At 36.9% G+C, this 23,736-nt stretch overlaps 1 protein-coding gene and 2 pseudogenes across 1 annotated transcript in view; 1 reads left to right on the top strand and 2 right to left on the bottom strand.

The window, feature by feature from the left end:
• EFCAB13 (EF-hand calcium binding domain 13) overlaps positions 1–23,736 on the bottom strand; it is a 125,240-nt gene that overhangs the window by 65,346 nt on the left and 36,158 nt on the right. The window contains exons 9-12 of the mRNA XM_025362903.1: positions 17,508–17,579; positions 9,923–10,417; positions 6,995–7,132; positions 5,639–5,710 (exon numbers count right to left, since the gene is read on the bottom strand). Coding sequence (XP_025218688.1) covers positions 5,639–5,710; positions 6,995–7,132; positions 9,923–10,417; positions 17,508–17,579 — 777 coding nt within the window. The remainder of the gene's footprint in view (positions 1–5,638; positions 5,711–6,994; positions 7,133–9,922; positions 10,418–17,507; positions 17,580–23,736) is intronic.
• LOC112609800 lies at positions 13,459–14,628 on the top strand (annotated as a pseudogene).
• Positions 18,908–20,405, bottom strand: LOC112609799 (annotated as a pseudogene).

Genomic DNA, 23,736 nt, shown 5'->3' with positions numbered 1-23,736 from the left:
CAGGAGAATTGTGTGAACCCAGGAGGCAGAGCTTGCAGTGAGTAGAGATGTGCCACTGCACTCCAGCCTGAGTGACAGAGCGAGACTCCGTCTCAATAAAAAAATAAAATAAAATAAAAGTTAAGGGCAGCCAGAGAGAAAGGTCAGGTTACCTACAAAGGGAAGTCCTTCAGACTAACAGCGGATATCTCTGCAGAAAACCTACAAGCCAGAAGACAGTGGGAGCCAATACTCAACATTCTTAAAGAAAAGAATTTTCTAACCAGAATTTCATATCCGGCCAAACTAAGTTTTATAAGTGAAGGAGAAATAAAATCCTTACATATAAGCAAATGCTGAGGGATTTTGTCAACACCAGGCCTGCCTTACAAGAGCTCCTGAAGGAAGCACTAAATATAGAAAGCAAAAACTGGTACCAGCCACTGCAAAAAAAAACCACTCGTATATAAAGACCAATCACACTATGAAGAAACTGCATCAACTAATGTCCGAAATGACCAGCTAGCATCACAATGACAGGATGAAATTCACATATAACAATATTAACCTTAACTGTAAACAGGCTAAATTTCTCAATTAAAAGACACAGACTGGCAAATTAAGAGTCAAGAACCATCAGTGTACTGTATTCAGGAGACCCATCTCACATGCAAAGACACACATAGGCACAAAATAAAGGGATGGGGAAATATTTACCATGCAAATGGAAAGCAAAAAAAAAAAAAACAAAAAACCGGGGTTGCAATCCTAGTCTGTCATAAAACAGCCTTTAAACCAACAAAGATCAAAAATGACAAAGAAGGGATTAATGCAACAAGAAGAGCTAACTATCCTAAACATACATGCACCCAATACAGGAGCACCCAGATTCATAAAACAAGTTCTTTGAGACATACAAAGATACTTAGACTCCCACAGTGAAAGTGACAGACTTTAACACCCCACTGTCAATATTAGACAGCTCAAGGAGACAAAAAATTAATAAGGATATTCAGGACTTGAACTCAGCTCTAGATCAAGCAGACCTAATAGACACCTACAGAACTCTCCACCCCAAATCAACAGAATATACATTCTTCTCAGCACTACATCGCACTTATTCTAAAATTAACCACATAATTGGAAGTAAAATACTCCTCAGCAAATGTAAAAGAATGGAAATCATAACCATCTCTCAGACCACAGTGCAATCAAATTAGAACTCAGGATTAAGAAACTCACTCAAAACCAAACAACTACATGGAAACTGAACAACCTGCTCCTGAATGACTAATGGGTAAATAACGAAATGAAAGCAGAAATAAATAAGTTACTTGAAACAAATGAGAACAAAGACACAATGTACCAGAATCTCTGGGACGCAGCTAAAGCAGTGTTTATAGGGAAATTCATAGCACTAAATGTCCACAGGAGAAGGCAGGAAAGATCTAACATCGACACCCAAACATCACAATTAAAAGAACTAGAGAAGCAAGGGCAAGCAAATTCAAATGCTATCAGAAGACAAGAAATAACTAAGATCAGAGAAAAACAGAAAGAGATAGAGACATGAAGAATACTTCAAAAAATCAATGAATCCAGAAGCTGTTTTTTTGAAATGATTAACAAAATAGATAGACTGCTAGCAAGACTAATAAAGAAGAAAACAGAAAAGAATCAAATAGACACAATAAAAAATGATAAAGGGGATATCAGCACTGAATCCACAGAAATACAAACTACCATCAGAGAATACTATAAACACCTCTACACAAATAAACTAGAAAATCTAGAAGAAATGGATAAATTCCTGGACACATATACCCTTCCAAGACTAAACCAGGAAAAAGTTGAATCCCTGAACAGACCAATAACAAGTTCTGAAAATGAGGCAGTAATTAATAACCCACCAACCAATAAAAGCCCAGGACCAGATTGATTCAGAGTTAAATTCTACCAGAGGTACAAGGAGGGGTTGATAGCATTCCTTCTGAAACTATTCCAAACAATAGAAAAAGAAGGACTCCGCTCTAACTCATTTTATGAGGCCAGCATCACCCTGATACCAAAACCAGGCAGAGACACAACAAAAAAAGAAAATTTCAGGCCAACATCTCTTATGAACATTGATGTGAAAATCCTCAATAAAATACCGGCAAACAGAATCCAGCCACACATCAAAAAGCTTATCCACCACGATTAAGTCGACTTCATCCCTGGGATGCAAGGCTGGTTCAACATATGCAAATCAATAAATGTAACCCATCACATAAACAGAACCAATGACAAAAACCACATGATTACCTCAATAGATGCAGAAAAGGCCTTCAATAAAATTAAACACCCCTTCATGCTAAAAACCCTCAATAAACTAGGTATTGATGGAACATATCTCAAAATAATAAGAGCTAATTATGACAAACCCACAGCCAATATCATACCGAATGGGCAAAAGCTGGAAGCATTCCCTTTGACAACCGGCACAAGACAAGGATGCCCTCTCTCACCACTCCTATTCAACATAGTATTGGAAGTTCTGGCCACAGCAATCAGGCAAGAGAAAGAAAGAAAGGGTATTCACATAGGAAGAGAGGAAGTTCAATTGTCTCTGTTTGCAGATGACATGATTGTATATTTAGAAAACCCCATCGTCTCAGCACAAAATCTCAAGCTGATAAACAACTTCAGCAAGGTCTCAGGATACAAAATCAATGTGCAAATATCACAAGCATTCCTATGCATTGAAAACAGGCAAGTGGACAACCAAATCATGAGTGAACTCCCATTCACAACTGCTACAAAGAGAATAAAATACCTAGGAATACAACTTACAAGGGAGGTGAAGGACCTCTTCAAGGAGAACTACAAACCACTGCTCAAGAAAATAAGAGAGGACACAAACAAATGAAAAAAAAATTCCATGCTCATGGATAGGAATGATCAATATCGTGAAAATGGCCATCCTGCCCAAAGTAATTTATAGATTGTATGCTATCCCCATCAAGCTACCATTGACTTTCTTCACAAAATTAAAAATATACTTTAAATTTCATATGGAACCAAAAAAGAGCCTGTATAGCCAAGACAATCCTAAGCAAAAAGAAGAAAGCTATAGGCATCGTGCTACCTGACTTCAAACTATACTAAAAGGCTACAGTAATCAAAACAGCAAACAGCATGGTACTGGTACCAGAACAGATATATAGACCAATGGAACAGAACAGAGGCCTCAAATAGCACCACACATTTACAACCATCTGATCTCCGGCAAACCTAACAGAAACAAGCAATGGGAAATGATTCCCTATTTAATAAATGGTGTTTGGAAAACTGACTAGCCATATGCAGAAAACTGAAATTGGAATCCTTCCTTACACCTAATAGAAAATATAACTCAGGATGTATTAAAGACTTAAATGTAAGATCTAAAACCATAAAAACCCTAGAAGAAAACCTAGGCAATACCATTCAGGATATAGGCATGGGCAAAGCCTTTATGACTAAAACACCAAAAGCAACGGCAAGAAAAGCCAAAATTGACAAATGGGATCTAATTAAACTAAAGAACTTCTGCACAGCAAAAGAAACTATCATCAGAGTGAACAGGAAACCTACAGGATGGGAGAAAAATATTGCAACCTATCCATCTGACAAAGGGCTAATATCCAGAATCTACAAAGCACTTAAACAAATTTACAAGAAAAAAACAAACCTATCAAAAAGTGGGTAAAGGATATGAACAGACGCTTCTCAAAAGAGATTTCACTTTGGGAGGCTGAGGTGGGTGGATCACAAGGTCAGGAGATCAAGACTATCCTGGCTAACATGGTGAAACCCTGTCTCTACTAAAAATACAAAAAATTAGCCAGGCATGGTGGCATGCACCTGTACTCAGGAGGTCCCAGCTACTCAGGAGGCTGAGGCAGGAGAATCACTTGAACCCAGGAGGCAAAGGCTGCAGTGAGCCAAGACCACGCCACTGCACTCCAGCCTGGGTGACAGAGTGAGACTTTGTCTCAAAAAAAAAAAAAAAAAGAGAAGGAGAAATTTATGCAGCCAACAAACATGAAAAAGAAAGCTCATCACTGGTCATTAAAGAAACACAAATCAAAACCACAATGAGATACCATCTCACACCAGTTAGAATGGTGATCATTAAAAAGTCAGGAAACAACAGATGCTGGAGAGGATGTGGAGAAATAGGAACGCTTTTACACTGTTGGTGGGAATGTAAATTAATTCAACCATTGTGGAAGATAGTATGGCAATTCCTCAAGGATCTAGAACCAGAAATACCATTTGACCCAGTAATCCCATTACTGGGTATATACCCAAAGGATTATAAATCATTCTACTATAAAGACACATGCATACGTATGTTTACTGCAGTGTTGTTCACAATAGCAAAGACTTGGAACCAACCCAAATGCCCATCAATGACAGACTGGATAAAGAAAATGTGGCACATATACACCATGGAATACTATACAGCCATAACAAAGAATGAGTTCCTGTCCTTTGCAGGGACATGGATGAAGCTGGAAACCATCATCCTCTGCAAATGAATGTGGGAACAGAAAACCAAACACCACATGTTCTCACTCATAAGTGGGAGTTGAACAATGAGAACACGTGGGCACAGGGAGAGGAACTTCATACACTGGGGCCTGTTGGAGGGTGGAGGGCTAGTGGAGGGATAGCATTAGGAGAAATACCTAATGTAGATGACAGGTTGAAGGGTGCAGCAAACCACCATAGCATGTGTATACCTATGTAACAAACCTGCACATTCTGCACATGTATCCCAGAACTTAAAGTATAATAATAATAGTCTATTTGCTTACAAACTGAACATAAAGGAACACTTTTTAAAAGAAATCGATTTACTAATATTGTCTTCAATAAATCCAGACACTTCGCCACTTACATTCATCAGAAATGACAAATGATAATGTAGCTTTTAACATAAGTCTCTTCATGTAAGTATAAAAGGAAATCTCTTGCTTTGGACTAATCTTTCCTTATCTGGGGAATTTTTTGGAAAGAAACAAAAAGCTTATGTTTCTTTTTCAGCATATGCATAAACAGAACAAAATAAAAACAGCAAGCTTTAATATCTTTCTCATTTTAATCTTGCTAAAAAATATTTAATCATTTGTATAAAAATATTGCAAGCAAAAAAAGAGTATTGTGGTACAACTCAATCAATTTAATAAAAATCAGTGGATGAGTGAATTTCATGTACATAAATTATACCTTGATAAAGTTGTTTTTAAAAGTTCTAAATCAAAGGTGAACCAAACCAGTATTTCATTCAAAGAAGTCCATTGGGGAAAGAAAAAAATATATATATATATCACCCATCAATTCCTAATCAATGTTACTAATTACCTATTTGATCTCCACATGATCATTATTACCATATATTTATGGATCACTGTTCAGTTTGCAAAATTCACATGACAACTCTGTGAGGTGAACACCTGAGCTATTATTACTCTGATATAGCAAGTTTTTAAAAACTGGCAACTGACTTGCCTAAGAGTCACAGGACTATTAAGTATCCATCCAAAAGCAAGCCCAGTTCTGTTGAACCTAATTCTTCTCAATCAGCACTGTTCTTCCCTCTAAATCATTTTAAAACAAATTTCCTACCTACCATTGCATTCAGGAAAACTTTGCTCGTTGGCGAGAGTACTTATAAAGTCATCTAACTCCACCATTCCATTCTCTGTTTTTAAAAAAAGAGTTTAGATTATACATTCTGGTGTATTTTTGCATACAGGTAAATTTACATTTTAACACAACTATTTTTAAAATTTACTTGATCCTTCATTTCATCATCCTATTTCTCCTTCATGTCATGTCTCTTATAATTCTTTCTAGATTAGGTCAGTTCATTTGGACAATTATTGGGAGCATATTAGTGCCAAGAACCATGCTAGGCACCAAGAATACAAAAATAAGAAAGACACAGTCCCTGATTTTTCAATACCTATTACATGCAAAGGACTGAGTTAGATACTAATTTCTTAACAGATCTAGGAAAAAAGAAACATATCCATACAGACAGACCACGAGAGAGTTAAGGAGTCTATTTCATACCATCTTGAAAACCCACTCAATATGCTATCCATTAAGACACCTTAACAATACTAACCAGCCCTGACAAAACCAAGTATCCCCATCTCTATCTCCCTAGTATCCATGTGGTCCAAAGTTTTACCTATGTTTAGATATAAACCCTCACAGTGATCATGTCAATCCTGATAAGCAGCAAAAAGGACTCAATAGTTTTAGTGCCACCCACTCTTTATATAATTTTTAAGTGAATCTTCTTTCTGATTTACCTTACCTAAGAAATTGTGCCCTGATTCTGAGGATTCACTTTTAATGTTATTCTCAAATCAGTCTTTCCCCAAAATGTCACCTCCTTCCTCTCCTCAATTGAACTTCGGTTGTGGAAAAGTCTTAGTCACTGATAAAAATAACTTCTCTAGTAAAAAAAACCCTTCCTAGAAGCTTAAACTCTGCTTTTAACTTAGGCTGGCAACTGGGATACGCCACTCAACATCTAAATGTTAACTGCTAAGCATACCTGGCTCTAAATCCCCCCATATTTTGTAATCTCCAATTATTAATCTTTGGATCCTTGGGTTATTTGCGTAGAGATTTCCATGCTCCTTAGATATTTCGATCTTACTGTCTGAACCTCGTTACAACTGGATCAGTCTCCCCAGTACCACCCTACTATTAATAGGCACAGCTAGGGGATAGTGATGAAGAGCTTTACTGAAATGATCCGGAAATATGAAAGGCCTACATGCTCCAAACCAATCCATTTGGTCAGAACTTACAGGATTTTTTTTTTTTACTATTTTCCATTTTTATATCTGAATTTTCTTTAGAATGACCCATTCCTAATTTCTAATTGAGAGGAATTCCTCCAATATTTAATACTATCCCATAAAAATACCTAACTTTCTCAGAAACTTCAGTGTTATCAGTCTCTCACCATTTCTACTAGTGTCTGTCACAATCTTCTGGAATTCTTTATCTAATAAAGTAATTCCTACTGAAGGCAAAATAGACTGAAGTCCTTCTGCTGAAATGTAATTTTCTTGAAGTTTACTGATAGCTTCACAGAAGTTTTCTAAATATACAAAATGTAGAGAATTAGGCAACAGAATTCATGTGTCAAAAGCAATAATTAATACCCAAAATCTGTAGAAATTAAAGTAGTTTTATCTATTTTATATTACCTTATAGATTTTATAGGACTGCTTTTCTTTCCATATATCTGTTGTATAACATTATATTTAATCTTTCTCTTATAGCTCAAACACAGAACTGTCTTAACATTCTATAAACCTATATAATCTACTTGTTTGGGGGAACAGCCTGTTCCAGTGTCCCAGCCAACGCTGCTGGCTTCTGATTAAAATAAAATTAATGGGGCCAGGTATGGTGGCTCCTGCCTGTAATCACAGCACTTCGGGAGGCCAAGGCAGGTGGGTCACTCGAGGTCAAGAGTTCGAGACCCGCCTGGCCAACATGGTGAAACCCTGTCTCTACTAAAAATACAACAATTAGCTGGGCGTGATGGCGCATGTGTGTACCCCCAGCTACTCAAGAGGCTGAGGCAGGAGGATCACCTGAACCCAGGAGGCAGAGGTTGCAGTGCACTGAGATCGCACTCCAGCCTGAGTGTGTGTGTGTGTTTATATATGTGTGTGTGTAAAATTAATGAGTCCAAGAAATAAAAACACCAAAATGTTTTGTTTAAATTGAAGAATTCCAAGCAAAACTGTAGAGTTCTTCACCCTCCCATTAATTTACTCTACCATGTTTTCAGTTCATAACCTTCAAAAAATAAAGTCTTAGAAGCAAATACACGTAGACGTCATGTGCTTCTTACTATGATGCACTGAGATGGTTGCAATATCACTTCTGAGGTAATCTGACCAAAAATGCATAATCTGAATTTATTCATGAAGGAATAAAAGAAAAATCCAAAATGAAAGGTATTATACAAGACAACTAGTCAGTACTCTTCAAAAGTATCAAGGTCATGAAAGATTGAAGAAGCATCCCAGATTGAAGGAGACTAAGGAAAAGTGACAACTAAATGTAGTGGGTAATTCTGGATTAGATTCTGGAATTGAAAAAGAACATTTATGGAAAAATGACAAAATTTGAATAAGGTCTGTAGATCAGTAAGCAGTATTGCATCAGTGTTAATTTCCTGGTTTAGATCATGTCCTGATGGAAATGTTTGTACTACTTTTGTGACTCTTAAGAAAGTAAAATTATTTAAAAGTGAAAAGTTAGAATTTTTAATGTAAATCATACAGGCAGTCATATTCCATAAAATTCCAATTACCATCAATTTGTTTTGGGAAGTTATGCCAGATAAACTATCTCATACTTCTCTATATTCAGAACATTAAATATGGCAGTGGTAGGTGACATCATTTTATTTTAGTGACACGAGAAAGGTAGATACCACTTTCTTCTGACAGCCTCTTCTACCCATGTCTGTCTGCTGTTTCATTATTCCTTTAACCCAAGGTTTTAATTCTTATTGAAATAAAAATAACTCTCAGAAATACAAATGTGGCACAAAGTAGCAGCAGTGCCTTGGTAAAGGAATCAGAAACAGGATGATCATCACTGTGCCTCCTTAATAGATCACATTCCTTTTTTCCATTGAGTTATTTGAATTTGCACTAAGGTATGAATCACAAATTTTTCACTAAACAATCATTTTATCTATTACATTAAATACTAAATGTGATATGAAAGTCAGTGAGTTTTTAAAAGAGAATAAATAAATATGACTTAAGCAACTTCAGCAGAGGACTACAAGAAATCTTTAATTGGGTTCCATACACACTGCTTCTGTGATGAAATACAGAGAGAGAAAATATATTGATTGGGAAACCATTGCTTATCTTTGAGAAAAATCATAAAGACTTGGAGACCTAGATATATAGTATTATTTTTTCCTGATATTCTCCTTCCATAAGAGATAATACCTGAAGTACTATATTATATATTTAAATTACAGCACTCTAAGCAAAAATTTCACATAGATTTCCTACTTGGTTAAATATTTAATAAATTACAAAATAAACATTTCCAAAAGAAGCCAGGCCTTCTACTTTCTAGGGAATATTAATGACTCCAATTAATCACTGAATAAGTTTCTCAGGAAAAGTTAAACTCCTCCCTAAAGAGGACATCTGAAACGGAATTATCATCAAAATCACAATATTATATCCATTGGTCTATGTGTCAGAAGTGGCAGGCCAGACTTGGCGGCTCATGCCTGTAATCGCAGATCCTTGGGAGGCCAAGATGGGAGCACTACTTGGGGCCAGGAGTTCACGACCAGCCTTGGGAGCATAGTGGGACCCCAACTCCATGAAAAAAAAAAAGCTAGCTGGGTGTGGTGGCATGCGCCTATGCTCCCAGCTACACGGGAGGCTGAGGAGGTGGGAGGATCACTTGAACACAAAAGGTCGAGGCTGCAGTGAGCTAGGATCATGCCATTATACTCCAGCCTGGGTGACAGAGTGAGATTCTGACTCAAAAAATAAATAATAAACAAACATATAATTCAGTGGCATTAATCACATTTACAAAGGTGTACCACCATCACTACTGTACGTTTCCAGAATTTTTGCGTAGGCATGGTGGTTCACGCCTGTGAATCCCAGCACTTTGGGAGGCCAATGCAGGAGGATTGCTTCAGGCCAGGGGTTTGAGACCAACCTGGGCAACCCTGTGTCTATAAATAATTTTAAAATTAAAAAAAAAAAAAGAAGTGGTGGTTACCCAGGGTGTTAACAATTGAAATGCTTACAACTATCTAATAATTGACTCATTCTGTTCATTTCTGTGATGACTGAAGAACTCAAGAAGCTAGATTAATATTTACCCAGAGTATTAATTGCAGTTTTTTCCGTAGACGAAACCTGCTTTAGGAGGCTGGAACGCTTTCTTACAGTTGGCTTCTGAAGTTTTGGGATACTAGAAATATCACTTTTATCCAGCGACTTACTGAGGCTTGTACTACTCTTCAAGCTTTGTGGTTTAGACTTTGAGTCATGAATTTCACCCTTCTCTGAATGTTTTTTAAAGTTTATGCCATTCTTTGAATATGGTTCTTGGACTCCTACATTACTGCTGCTGACCCCATCCAGAAATTTTCTTATTTGCCAAGTATTTTTTGATCTTTTAGATTCAAGGTCATCGTTCTCCATAATTTTGCTATAATATTGGTTGCTTTTGTTATTTAATTTTTTGGATATTGAAGGTTCAGGGAGTTTGGAAGATAAACTGTTTTTCTTCTTATATTTTAGATAGCATCCTGCTATACTTGATAACTTTCTGTCTGAAGTAATTTCATCCAAAGGTGATTCTTCTGTAATTGCTAAATAAGAGAAATATACAATTATTTCATTTACCTGTATAATCTGCAACACATTTCAAAACTAACAACTAAGTCCTCATGAAAACTATTCAAGAAATTATTAGTTGCTTAAACATATAAAACAAACCAAAAAAATTAAAGAACTGACAGTCAAAAGATTGGACCATTAACTAGGTCAAATATAATGTGCTGCTTTAATATATTTACATATTCCCATCCAACGCTATTTAAAGTTACACTGAAACTAAAACGATAGCCTAATGAAGCATATGGTTCTCATTCCCCACTCTTTCCCAATTGACAAAGGTAATAGACTAATAAGCTAATACAGACAGATATTCCTTACTTATAAAAGTACAGAACTATGAGGAAAGGGGAGATTTGATTTGTAAAATTAGAACTTAAGTAATTACTCTCCTAAATATTCTTGGTATTTGTGGAGGAAAAAATAACTTCATATATAAAACAACAGCTTTAGAAAAATATTAACACAATGCCCCAAACTGGGACTTCATTTACAAAATTTATCTGATGTTTCAGAATCTTATCTTACATTTGAATAACACATTTTAAAGCATTTCAAATGTTATAATATTTGATCCTCAAAACAACTCTATGAGACTGTCAAGCAGCAGCAGTATAATCTCAACTATGAATAAATTTTGCCTAGAGGAAATAAAAAAGTTTCTTATTTTAGACTCTATGAGAATGAACAATTGAAAATAAATAAATGAAAATATTTGAATATTAAAGTCTGAAAATACTTAAAGATGGTGCTATATATGTATCTCTAAGTACACTATCTAACAGATAAATAGGTTAGTGAGCAGGTAAAAATATAATCTTTGACACTTCTGATTTAGGCTTTTGGACCACACCCAACAGCCTGCCCAGAATCTCTGATTCTGACTGATTAAGGGCTTTCCCAGTCCTTCAAATGCAGAAACATCAACATAAGGCAACAAGAAACATGAAAAATCCAGGAGACATAATACTACCAAAAGAGCACAATAATCTCCTGATAGCTGACCCCAAAGAAATGAAGATATAGAAACTTCCTGACAGAATTCAAACTAATTGTCTAGAGAAAGTTCAGGGAATAAAATTAATGACATACAGAGAAAAAAGTTCAATGAAATCAGGAAAACAATAAATGACCAAAAATAGAATTTTACAGAGACATTGAAATTACACAAAAGAAAATAAATAAACAAAAATCAAGAGTTGAAAAGTGTAATGAAAGAAATGGAAAATACAATAGAGAACATCAGCAACATAACTGATCAAGTACAAGAAAGAATCTGTGAACCTGAAGACAAATTATTTGAAAATACATAGTCTGAGGAGAATAAAAGAAAAATAATGAAAAATAATGGGGAAAGCTTACAGGATTTATGGGACAGCATCCAAAGAGAAAATGGTCAAGGTATAAGAGTTTATGGAGGAGAAGAGAAAGACAAAAGAGTAGAAAACTTACATAAACAAGAACAGAAAACAATCCAAATTTGGGCAAATATGTAAATATCCAGGTACAGGAAGGCCAAATGCCTCCAATCAGATGAATTCAAACAAGACTACACCAAGACATATTATATTCAAACTGTCAAATATCAAGAACAAAAGGGAGATTCTGAAAATAGCAAGAGAAAAGTAAATAAGATATACATTCCAATAAGGAGAGCAAATTTCTCAGCAGACACCTTATGGGTTCATAGAGAATGGAAAATATATTCAGAGTACTGAAGGAAATATAACTGCCAACCAATAATACTGTACCTAGAAAAACTGTCCTTCAGAAATGATAAAGACTTTCCCAGACAAAAGCTGAAAGAGTTCATCCTCTAGATTTGTCTTACATGAAATGTCGAAAAGAGTTCTTCAAGCCAAAAGAAAAAGATGCTGTTTAGTAACACAAAAACATATAAATGTGTAAAACTCACTGGTAAAGGTAAGTACACCAAGTCAGAATACACTAATACTGTAATGGTGGTGTGCACTTCACTTACATAGTATGAAGGTTAAAAATAATAAAAGCTGGCTGGGCGCTGTGGCTCACGCCTGTATTCCAGCACTTTGGAAGGCCGAGACGGGCGGATCAGGAGGTCAACAGATCGAGACCATCCTGGCTAACACGGTGAAACCCCGTCTCTACTAAAAATACAAAAAATTAGCTCGGCATGGTGGTGGGCGCCTGTAGTCCCAGCTACTCCGCAGGCTGAGGCAGGAGAACGGCGTGAACCTGGGAGGCTGAGCGTGCAGTGAGCAGAGATCGCGCCACTGCACTCCAGCCTGGGCAACAGAGCAAGACTCCATCTCAAAAAACAATAATAATAATAATAATAATAATAATAATATCTACAATGATTTGTTAAGGGAGACAATATAAAAATCTGTAAATTGTGACATCAAAAATTATAAATGCAGAAGGAGAGACGAGGTAAAAGCATAGTTTGTTTATGCAAGCAAAGCTAACTTGCTATCAGCTTAAAATTGCCTGTCATAACTACGAGATATTTTGTAAGCTTCAGAGTAGCCACAAATCAAAAACCTACAGTAAATAAAAGATAAAAAGGAAAAAAATCAATAGAGAAAAATCAATCATAAAAGAAGAGAAAAATAAGGAAACAAAGGATCTATTAAACAAGCAGAAAACAATTAACAAAATGGCAGTAGTAAAATCCTTCCATATCAATAATTACCTTGAATGTAAATGAATTAAAATCTCCAAAGAAAAGACATAAAGTGCCATGTGGAACTGTGAGTCAATTAATGTCTTTCCTTTATAAATTACCCAGTCTCAGGTATGTATTTATTAGCAGCATAAGAAAAGACTAATACAGCAACCAAAACAGTATATATAAAAATAGACATAGAAGCCGGGCACGCCTTGTTGATTCTGGGTAGCCGAGCGCGTGGCGCGAGCGTCAAGCGAGACAGCGCCCGGCGCGCCTTCTCCTCGGCATCGGCCACCGCCACCTCCCAGAACCTCCTCGTGCCCTCGCGTGCCAGGCCCGTAGCGGCCGGGATCCGCGGTTCACAGCATGTCCACCTCGGCCCCTGCTGCGGAGGGCGAGGGAACCCCCGCCCAGTCCGCATGCGAGAAAGAACCCAAAATGTCTGGTACCAGAGAGTAGAGCGAGGAGGAAGAGGACGAGGACAACGATGAGGAGGAGGAGGAAAAAGAAAAGAGTCTCATCGTGGAAGGCAAGAGGGAAAAGAAGAAAGTAGCGAGGTTGACAATGCAAGTTTCTACCTTACAGAGAGAGCCATTTACAATTGCACAAGGAAAGAGGCAGAAACTTTGTGAAACTGAGAGGATAAATTTTTTTCTAAGTAAGAAGAAAACCGATGAACTTAGAAATCTACACAAACTGCTTTATAACAGGCCAGGCACTAAGAATGTGGGTCAGTTCAGTGGCTTTCCGTTTGAAAAAGGAAGTGTCCAATACAAAAAGAAGTAACAAATGTTGAAAAAATTTAGAAATGCCATGTTAAAGAGCATCTGTGAGGTTCTTGATTTGGAGAGATCAGGTGTAAACAGTGAACTAGTGAAGAGGATCTTGAATTTCTTAATGCATCCAAAGCCTTCTGGCAAACCATTGCCAAAATCTAAAAAAACTTCTAGCAAAGGCAGTAAAAAGGAACGGAACAGTTCTGGAATGGCAAGAAAGGCTAAGCGAACCAAACATCCTGAAATTCTGTCAGATGTATCTAGTAGTGATGAAGATGAAAAGAAAAACAAGGAAGAGTCTTCAGATGATGAAGATAAAGAAAGTGAAGAGGAGCCACCAAAAAAAGACAGCCAAAAGAGGAAAACCTAAACAGAAAGCTACTTCTAAAAGTAAAAAATCTGTGAAAAGTGCCAATGTTAAGAAAGCAGATGGCAGCACCACCAAGAAGAATCAAAACAGTTCCAAAAAAGAAAGTGAGTCTGAGGACAGTTCAGATGATGAACCTTTAATTAAAAAGTTGAAGAAACCCCCTACAGATGAAGAATTAAAGGAAACAATAAATTACTAGCCAGTGCTAACTTGGAAGAAGTCACAATGAAACAGATTTGCAAAAAGGTCTATGAAAATTATCCTACTTATGATTTAACTGAAAGAAAAGATTTCATAAAAACAGCTAATGTAAAAGAGCTAATTTCTTGAGATAGAGGACAGAGAAGATGACTCGTTCCCATAGATTCGAAGATCTGATTTATACCATTATACCAGCAAAGAGAATGTATTTCCTTTTCTAAATCCTTTTTAAGCAACGATAGAACTTACTGCTGACCTCATTATCTTGAGTGTTATGTGAATTTGAGTTTGCTATTTTAAATTGCATTTCTATGCCATTTTTAGTTAAAATCTTGCATGGCATTAATTAATCTTGCTTTTATAGTTGTATTTTGTACATTTTGGGTTTCTTTATATAAGGTCATAGATTCTTGAACTGTCGTGGTTTTTAGTGCACTTAATATTAGCTTGCTTAAGGCATACTTTTAATCAAGTAGAACAAAAACTATTATGACTGGGATTTATACACACAGAGATTGCAGTATTTAGTATATGAAATATTTTGAATACACATCTCTGTCAGTGTGAAAATTCAGTGGCAGTGTGTCCATCATATTAAAAATATACAAGCTACAGTTGTCCAGATGACTGAATTGGAACTTTTCTCCTGCATGTGTATATATGTCAGATTGTTAGCATGACAAAAGTGATAGGTGTTATTTTTGTATTTTTAAAAAACAATTTGTTGCATATAAAGTTTTTTATTTCTTTTGTGCAGACCACTTTTTAAACTCACATAGGTAGGTATCTTTACAGTTGTAGACTATGGAATGTCAGTGTTCAGCCAGACAGTATGATGGAGCAGGGAAAGTCAATTCAGTGATGAAACACTGAAGGAACAGTTATCCCGCTTTGCTCGAAAGTGTCATCAATTTGTAATTTTAGTATTAACTCTGTAAAAGTGTCTGTAGGTACGTTTTATATTAAGGACAGACCAAAAATCAACATATCAAAGCTTCAAAAACTTTGGGAAAGGGTAGGATTAAGTACAAGCACACTTGGCTTATAGTAAATGAACCAATTTTTATTAACTGCTTTTGCCCATATAAAATGCTGATATTTACCGGAAACCTAGCCACCTTCATGATTACGATTAAAGTACCAGATTATAATGCCAGAATATAATGTGCAAGTAATCGTGGATATCTCTGACAGAGTGTGTCTCAAAAATAATATACTTTTACATTAAAGAAATTTAATGTTTCTCTGGAGTTGGGGCTCTGGCTTTTAAAGTTTGGCCAATCAGTGTTGATTCTAGATGATCAACATAATGGACCACTCCTGAATGAGACTAATTTTGTCTTTCAATTTACTGTCTTAAATCAGTTTATTAAATCTGAATTTTAAAACATGCTGCTTATGACAGAATGACACATTTGATGTACCAATTAAGTGTTGAAAAATATCTTTGCATCATAGAACAGAAATATATATGTTGAATGTTAACAGGTATTTTCACAGGTCTGACTTGTTTGATAGTTACTTAGACACTAGGGAAAGGTAAATAGAAGTGAACAAAATAAGCAACTAAATGAGACCTAATAACTGGCCTTTGATTTTAAATATTTAATTTGTTCTTATAAATCTTGTCAATAAAATTAATCTAAATAAAAAAAAAAAAAAAAAAAAAAAAGCCGGGCACAGTGGTTCATACCTATAATCCCAGCACTTTGGGAGGCCGAGGCAGGTGGATCACCTGAGGTCAGAAGTTCAAGACCAGCCTGACCAATATGTTGAAACCCCGTCTCTACTAAAAATACAAAAATTAGCCAGGCATGGCCATGCATGCCTGTAATCCCAGCTACTCAAGAGACTGAAGCAGGAGAATCACTTGAACCCAGGAGGCAGAGGTTGCAGTGAGCTGAGATCGCACCACTGCTCTGCAGGCTAGGTGACACAGCATGACTCCATCTCAAAAAAAATGGACACAGAGACCAATGGAACAGAATAAAGGACCCAGAAATAAAGTCACATATTTACACCCAACTGATCAACTGTTGGTTTATGCCCAACACAGCAACAAAGCCAACAAAGCAGTCAAGAATGTACACTGAGGAAAGGATACCCTCTTCAATAAATGGTACTGGGAAAAGTGGATAACCATATGCAGAAGAATGAAACTAAACCCCTATCTCTCATCATATACAAAAAACAACTCAAGCTGGATTAAAAACTTAAACATAAGACCTGAAACTAAAAAACTGTTTGATGATAACATAGGGAGAAGTCTACAGGACATTGGTCTAGGCAAAGATTTTATGACTAAGATCTCAAAAGCACCAGCAACAAAAACAAAAATAGACGAATGAGACTATATTAAACCAAAAAGCTTCGCACAGCAAAAGAAATAACAGAATGAAGAGACAACCTCTTGAATGGGAGAAAATATTTGCAAACTATTCATCTGAGAAGGGATTAATATCCAGAATTTATAAGGAATTCAAACAACTCAACAGTAGGGGGGGGAAAAAAAAAAAAAAAAAAAAAAACCTTTAAAAACTGGGCAAAGAGCCAGACGTGGTGGCTCACGCCTATAATCTCAGCACTTTGGGAGGCTGAGGCAGGTGGATCACCTGAGGTCAGGAGTTCAAGACCAGCCTGACCAACATGGTGAAACCCTCTCTCTACTAAAAATACAAAACTAGCTGGGCATGGTGGCATATGCCTGTAACCCCAGTTACTTCGGAGGCTGAGGCAGGAGAATCACTTGAGCCCAGGAGGCAAAGGTTGCAGTGAGCCAAGATCGCGCCACTGCACTCCAGCCTGGGCAACAAGTGCAAAACTCCATCTCAAAATAAATAAATAATTAATTAATTAATTAATAACTGGGCAAAGAACGTGCATAGACATTTCTAAAAAGAAGACATGTAAATAGCATTTTGAGTATTATATTTTATCTCCCTGATTTAAGAGGGTAAATTATTCAGAGGTTTTCAAAATCCTTTATAAAATAAAACTTACAAATTAAGATTTAATGTAAAGACTTTAATTATAAACAAAACTTGTCATAGCAACAAGAGGTCACTTACGAACATCCTCATACTGTTCCTGTAGCTCATTCAAAATAAATATAATATCCCCAATATCCACCATGTGGTTACCTGTAATAGAATAAGTTCAAATACTGTATTTACTTTTGAACATAGATATATCTGCCATCCTATTCTAACATGAAAACAACACAGAATGTGTGGCAAGTAGGAACAAAGAGCCAACTATTACAAGTTCTGAATAGAATCTGAAATCATGAATTGATAACTCAGTACACACTAAAACATAAGAGTAAGGCCATGGTCTTTTCTCCTTAATAAAAGAGTTTTTCATCAAAAGAAATAGTCATATTTTAAGCTCTCATGCTAATCAGGATATTTTCTCATTTTACATGTTTTTTAGAGTTTATTACAGGTATTTACTTACTCTTTTGACTTCATTTCTAGATTGTGAACTCCTCAAGAACAGAGGATGTGTTTTTCATTTGTTTCCCCAATGCCTCGCAAAGCACCTACTTCTTATCACTAAAAATTATTTTTGACTGAACAAAATATACAGAAGGCAATAAAAAACAATGCAATTCAACATAGTGAATAGCAGACAATGATTTACTTTGTACCTTCTCCATGTCCAGCACTCTCATAACTTCCCACTATTCCTGCCCCTGCCCGTCAAAGACCATTTTTCTTCTTGGATGATGCATGAATGAGGATGTGTTCAGATGCAGTGACCTTGAATAATGTCATTTCAATTGTGCACAGAGATAGAAAACGCTTTGCTCAATAATTCTTGCCTCCAAATATTTGATTTTGTTTGCCATCCAAGATGAAAAAGACTGAAAATTTACTTATCTATCTATAATAGTGATGTTTTTTTCTTCAGTCTATTCATAAAAAATCAACTGTTCAATAATATGCATAAGTGAAAACTCTGAGAGGAAGAAGCAAATTTTTATTGTTTTCCACAGACAGGAAGATAAGTTTATTTTACTGTCCAATTATTTCATTTAAAAAGTTTAATGTTTGATAAAATAAACTTTTGGTATCATAGAAACCTTTCAACATCTACAATGACATATTATTACTATGCACAACTTCAAAAACAAATGCCTCCAGCTCCAAGTAAAGTGATGTTGAACATCCTGACTATAGTTCAGCTGTAGGAAATTTCTTGGATTGCCAATGGTTTCCTTGCCTTGGAAAAAAATACACAATTGAAAAATATAAATAAGACCTTCAATGAGTTGAGAATTATAAAAATGCTATCTGAAGTTCAGTCATCTAGATCTTAGGAAGTTTGCAGTAGCTGTAAGAGTTCAACAAGCAAAACAAAACCCTGTGGATATTTAAACTTCAGTCATCCAGGAGGTCCTATAGGTTCACAGTTGGTCTATCAAAAATAAAAGCTATTCCTATTGTGGTAGAACTTGGTATCAGGTTCATATACCATTTTTCACCAGCTCATGAACTCCATTCTCATCCATGATTAAAGATGCATGGAATTCTACATCTGTACATAACTTTCTATTCCTTCCTCAGCATTAGAGATAAGAGGAGAGATTTCACACTGGATTGGTACATCATTGGCATCCTTTAAGTGGGAAATTGCTGGAAGATGAGAGCCATTTTCATCTATAAAGTGACCCCTGCATTGAGAACCCAGCAATAATGAAAGTGTGCCTTGCGGTAGTAAAATTTGTCTTTCCCATTCTGACTGTCAGCATTCTTTAGTGTGGAAAAGTCATCTTCCCATAATATTTCATAAACCACAAACTTCTTTGCAAACTAGAAGATGTCAAAGACTAATTTTTCCATACTGATTCCACTGGGTTTATCTGGCTTAATTAAGTGCTGTTGGGTATCCACATAAGGAATCTTCTTTTGAGCCACATGGTGCTGCAACTGAGGTTCATAAACATTGACAACATCCTCAGAAATGGTACGGTGAATAAATGGTTGGCAATATTCTCCACATTGAACGGCAATCATCCATTTGAGCTTCGTTTTTGAGCTGTTGCCAGGGAAACATCACTATATTCTACCACCTGGTAAACTCCATCCACTCGGCAAACCACTCCAACTGGTTCTGCAGGGTTTGTTTTCTCTACCACCTTTGCTCCACAGTCTGCTCCTTTCTGAATGCAAAATCCAATGAACCGTGGGCCTGCCACTTTTACTAATATGTTGTCAACACAATAGACATGAATGCTCCAAATGCCTCTTTGCACCATATCCTCCACAATATGCCAGGCTGCAAGAGCCCAATAAAGACCACCATTCTCATGTGGAGCAATAGAAACTTTGTTCTTCTCTTCCAAAATAATTTGCCCATCAAAACTCATGGCAGGGAGCATTCCTTGCTGAAAAAAAGATTATATTTTCTTTTCTTTTTAAACCAAAGTACTTGTGCTTGGTGAAGAACTCCTTGTAGATTCCGCTGTTCTGCCACTGATCATTATATGGAATAATGCATTTGTTGCCATAATATTTTTCAGCTAACTATTGTAGCTTCAGGATATGTTCTGCTTGAATCTGAAAAAGTGTCTTATGGGATGGCAAACCAGCATCATACATCCCCTTTGGATATGCAATGAGTCTAGTCCCTGGTCCACCAACTAGAAAAACTGTTACTTTGTTCTGAGAAATCTGGAAAAGTTCTTTGCTTTCCCAGGCCTGGAGCTGATCTAGCTTCCCTGTAGCACTGCCCAGTACCTCTCGAGGGACAAGTTCCATTCACGCATCCACCTTTTCTTGATGAGAGGACTGGTTAAATCCTTCAATGGCCTTTTAGAAGAAGAAGTTCAGTTCCTCAAAGTTGAAGGCCTAGAGCTCTGCATAAAGTTCTACCTGTTGGGCTTCTTCAAGCTCACTCCAGACACGTAGTGGGTGTTCTTGCTCAGCTTTGGACAACCTGAGTTTGAGGTCATTAGTGTTCATAATGCTCTGATAGCCAAGCTTTGTGAAAATAGGGATGCAATGCATGTACCTACAAAGCTTCCTCAGTGCGACCACAGCTCCACCCGGCTCCTTCTGCGCTGGCGTCCTGTGTCCCCTCTGAATATATACCCTCATCCTGGGCCATGGCAGCTGGGTGGGGCAGGCCGGGACCAGGGCCGAGGGGAGTGGCCAAGCCACCCTGCCCCTCTTGCCGCGACGAGAAGCAAATATTTAAATCAAAGAATAGTATCATTTTGGTGTTGGGTCCACCTGATTCACTCTGATTCTCTGAAAATTGGTAAACTATGTATTTCAGGTGCAGGCCTTTAAATCACTGCAAAGCAAGTACTATGTGTTTGAACCAATCAAAGAAATGCTAGACAAAATTGGTGCTAAATTGCCTTCTGATTAGAGATTGCTTCCTACATTCTGGTTTCTTATTTCCTTGGTATTTATCCTCATCCTAGTTTTGATTATAGTTCTAACACTTCCCATAACCTCCCCCAGTAACTGGCACTTATGGTAGATTGATTGCATGTCCCATGTTCTTAGATCATAGCTTAAGTCCTAAGACAACTCAAAGCTTCTTCAACCCACAAGCTCTTGAATCTGATCATTAAAAAGCATTCTGTTAGACCATACATGTATTAATCCAGTGGAAAAGGCCATCTTGCTTTTACCTGCTCTTCATTTAGAAAACTCCTTTCTCTGAACAGAGGTCCAGCCTCAACTAATAAGAGTGTGGTAGTCAACCATGTTCACAGATTCATTAGCTCTTGCTCAAATTTATTCCTTGCATCTATGCAATAATAAACACCTATCATGAAACTCCCAAACAAATATTACCTACTTAAATAGTCCCTAGTGGCCGAAGACACATTCCAGAATCTGAAATGACGATCTTGGTCCCTATCTGACTTAGCAAAACCTTAAAGAATGATTCCTGGTTGAAACTAAGGCAATCAATACGTCATACGTATCATTTATTTCCTAAGGGAAGCTCAAAACAGCCTCCTACTCTAAGGTATATAATTCTGGAAGAAATTCATCCTGGAAAACACAACTACCTACTGTGAGAGGAAAAAAAAATGATCCTAATTATTAAGGTCATATATGCAAGGCAACATTACTCTGAAGGTACTAAGTGACCATTAACACTACATTTCTGTAATCTTCAGGTAGCTCCACAATATCAAAAGCCTCCTCTAGTAAAAACTGCACTAGTCACAACTTTCCAACCAGTTCAATTTTTCAGATCTCTAACCTCCATGAGAGGAAAAAAAACTGCTATACCAATACACTATTTCAGAAACCAAAATACCTGACCCTCTAAGAACTGCCATCAGCTGATTTTCCATATGGCACTTCTTGCCATATCTAAATAAAGCAAATCCTCCTTGGACTTTCCTGAAAATTTCAGAGGCATAATTCCTTCTCCCTCATTGTGAACACCTATAAAGATGAACATATTATCTACCTATCATCTTCAACAATATACCAAATACAAAAATAAGATGCTAGAACAGTACCTGCAGTGCTGTCTTCTTTTAGCAGGATAACTGTGTTATATTATTTCTTACTGCAAAATTCTGCTACAGAAAAATTAACATCTCCTACCTGGGTAACCCAAAATTGTTGGCATCCTGGGGTTAACTTTTCCTTTAACATTAAAATAGCTCAGACCCCAGAGCATACACTAACATAAATCAATACCTTGACCAAAATTTGAGGATTCCTGAGTCATTTGTACTCTTTTTGTTTATTTTAGGTTTGTTTCTCTATTCCCATGGACTCTTGATCTCACTCACATTATTGCCTTCTACAGGTGCAATCCTCTTTCTGCCCCAAGAAGATCCAACATAGAACCCATAGGTCTTTATCCTTGAAATCTCCCCACCAACAATATTAATACAAGTTTATTGTATATAACCAACTTTTACTGGTAATTTGCAATTGATGGGAGTAAGGGAGTTCTTAAGAAGCACAGCAAGCAACTACATACTATAGTCCTAAAGTTCTGTGGTTACTCTACCCTCACTCACTCTTAGGTTCTATCCATCTTCTTCCTCCACTGCTGAGCCACCACTATATTTCAAATCAAATTCCTGTTGCTTTCTTATGTGCAGTACTTTACCTTATCTTTTTGCTCAATCTAGATGTTTCCCAGTATGTTTTAACTCTCATAATCTAATATATTTATTAAGATGATTTTCCTGGTCAAAAGATAAGGACTTTCCTTATGAGGAATTTTGCCTCAAACTGCAGCCAGCTTGTTTATATGATAAAATGAAGAATATTTTGTTATTTCTGATTGGAAGATGTGGCATGAGGAATCAGAATTATCCACTCATTCAACAAATATTTGTTGAGCGGTTAATATGTGCCATAAGCACCATGCTAGGTATTGAAGATACAATATTAAGCTAAAGCAGACATGATATCTGCTCACCTGATGCTCAGTCTTATTTGAAACACCAATGTCAATCCAACAAAAATACAAATTTCAATTGTGAATCGTGCTATGAGAGTGTATAACATGAGAATCTGACCTACTCAGAGAGGTCTGGGAAAACATCCCTGAGGAAAAGACAGTTGAGTTTGGATCTAAAGTATAAGTAGGAATTAACTTACACTTTAAGGGGAGAGAAAGGTTCAAGGAAGAGAAATGAACACATGCAACAGCCATTTGGCAAGAAGGGGCATGGTATGTAGTTGAAACTAAGAAGGCACAGAGAGCAAGGGAGAATATGGTCTCAGATAAAGATGAAGATCTGAGTAAAAGCCAGAACATGCAAGGCCCTGTAAACCACACTAAAAGAGTTATTTATCCCAAGAGATATTATTAGATTTCATGTGAGGAGAATAACATGATCAGACCTGTATTTGAACGAAGATCATTACGGCTGCACTGTAAAGGAATATAAGAGTGGACAGGGGTATATTTGTTAGGATGAACTGCAATGGTCCTGAGGAAAGGTTATGTGAACTTGGACTAAGATAGGAAAATAAAGAGAAATAAATCAGGCCGGGGGTGGTGGCTCAAGCCTGTAATCCCAGCACTTTGGGAGGCTGAGACGGGCGGATCACAAGGTCAGGAGATCGAGACCATCCTGGCTAACACGGTGAAACCCCGTCTCTACTAAAAAATACAAAAAACTAGCCGGGCGAGGTGGTGGGTGCCTGTAGTCCCAGTTACTCGGGAGGCTGAGGCAGGAGAATGGCGTAAACCCAGGAGGCGGAGCTTGCAGTGAGCTGAGATCCGGCCACTGCACTCCAGCCTGGGCGACAGAGCAAGACTCCGTCTCAAAAAAAAAAAAAAAAAAAAAAAAAA

This window comes from Theropithecus gelada, chromosome 16, assembly GCF_003255815.1.
Source record: "Theropithecus gelada isolate Dixy chromosome 16, Tgel_1.0, whole genome shotgun sequence".
In the NCBI taxonomy this organism is placed as follows: Eukaryota; Metazoa; Chordata; class Mammalia; order Primates; family Cercopithecidae; genus Theropithecus; species Theropithecus gelada.
Note: the sequence above shows the minus strand (reverse complement) of the source record. Positions and strands in the feature narration are given on the sequence as shown.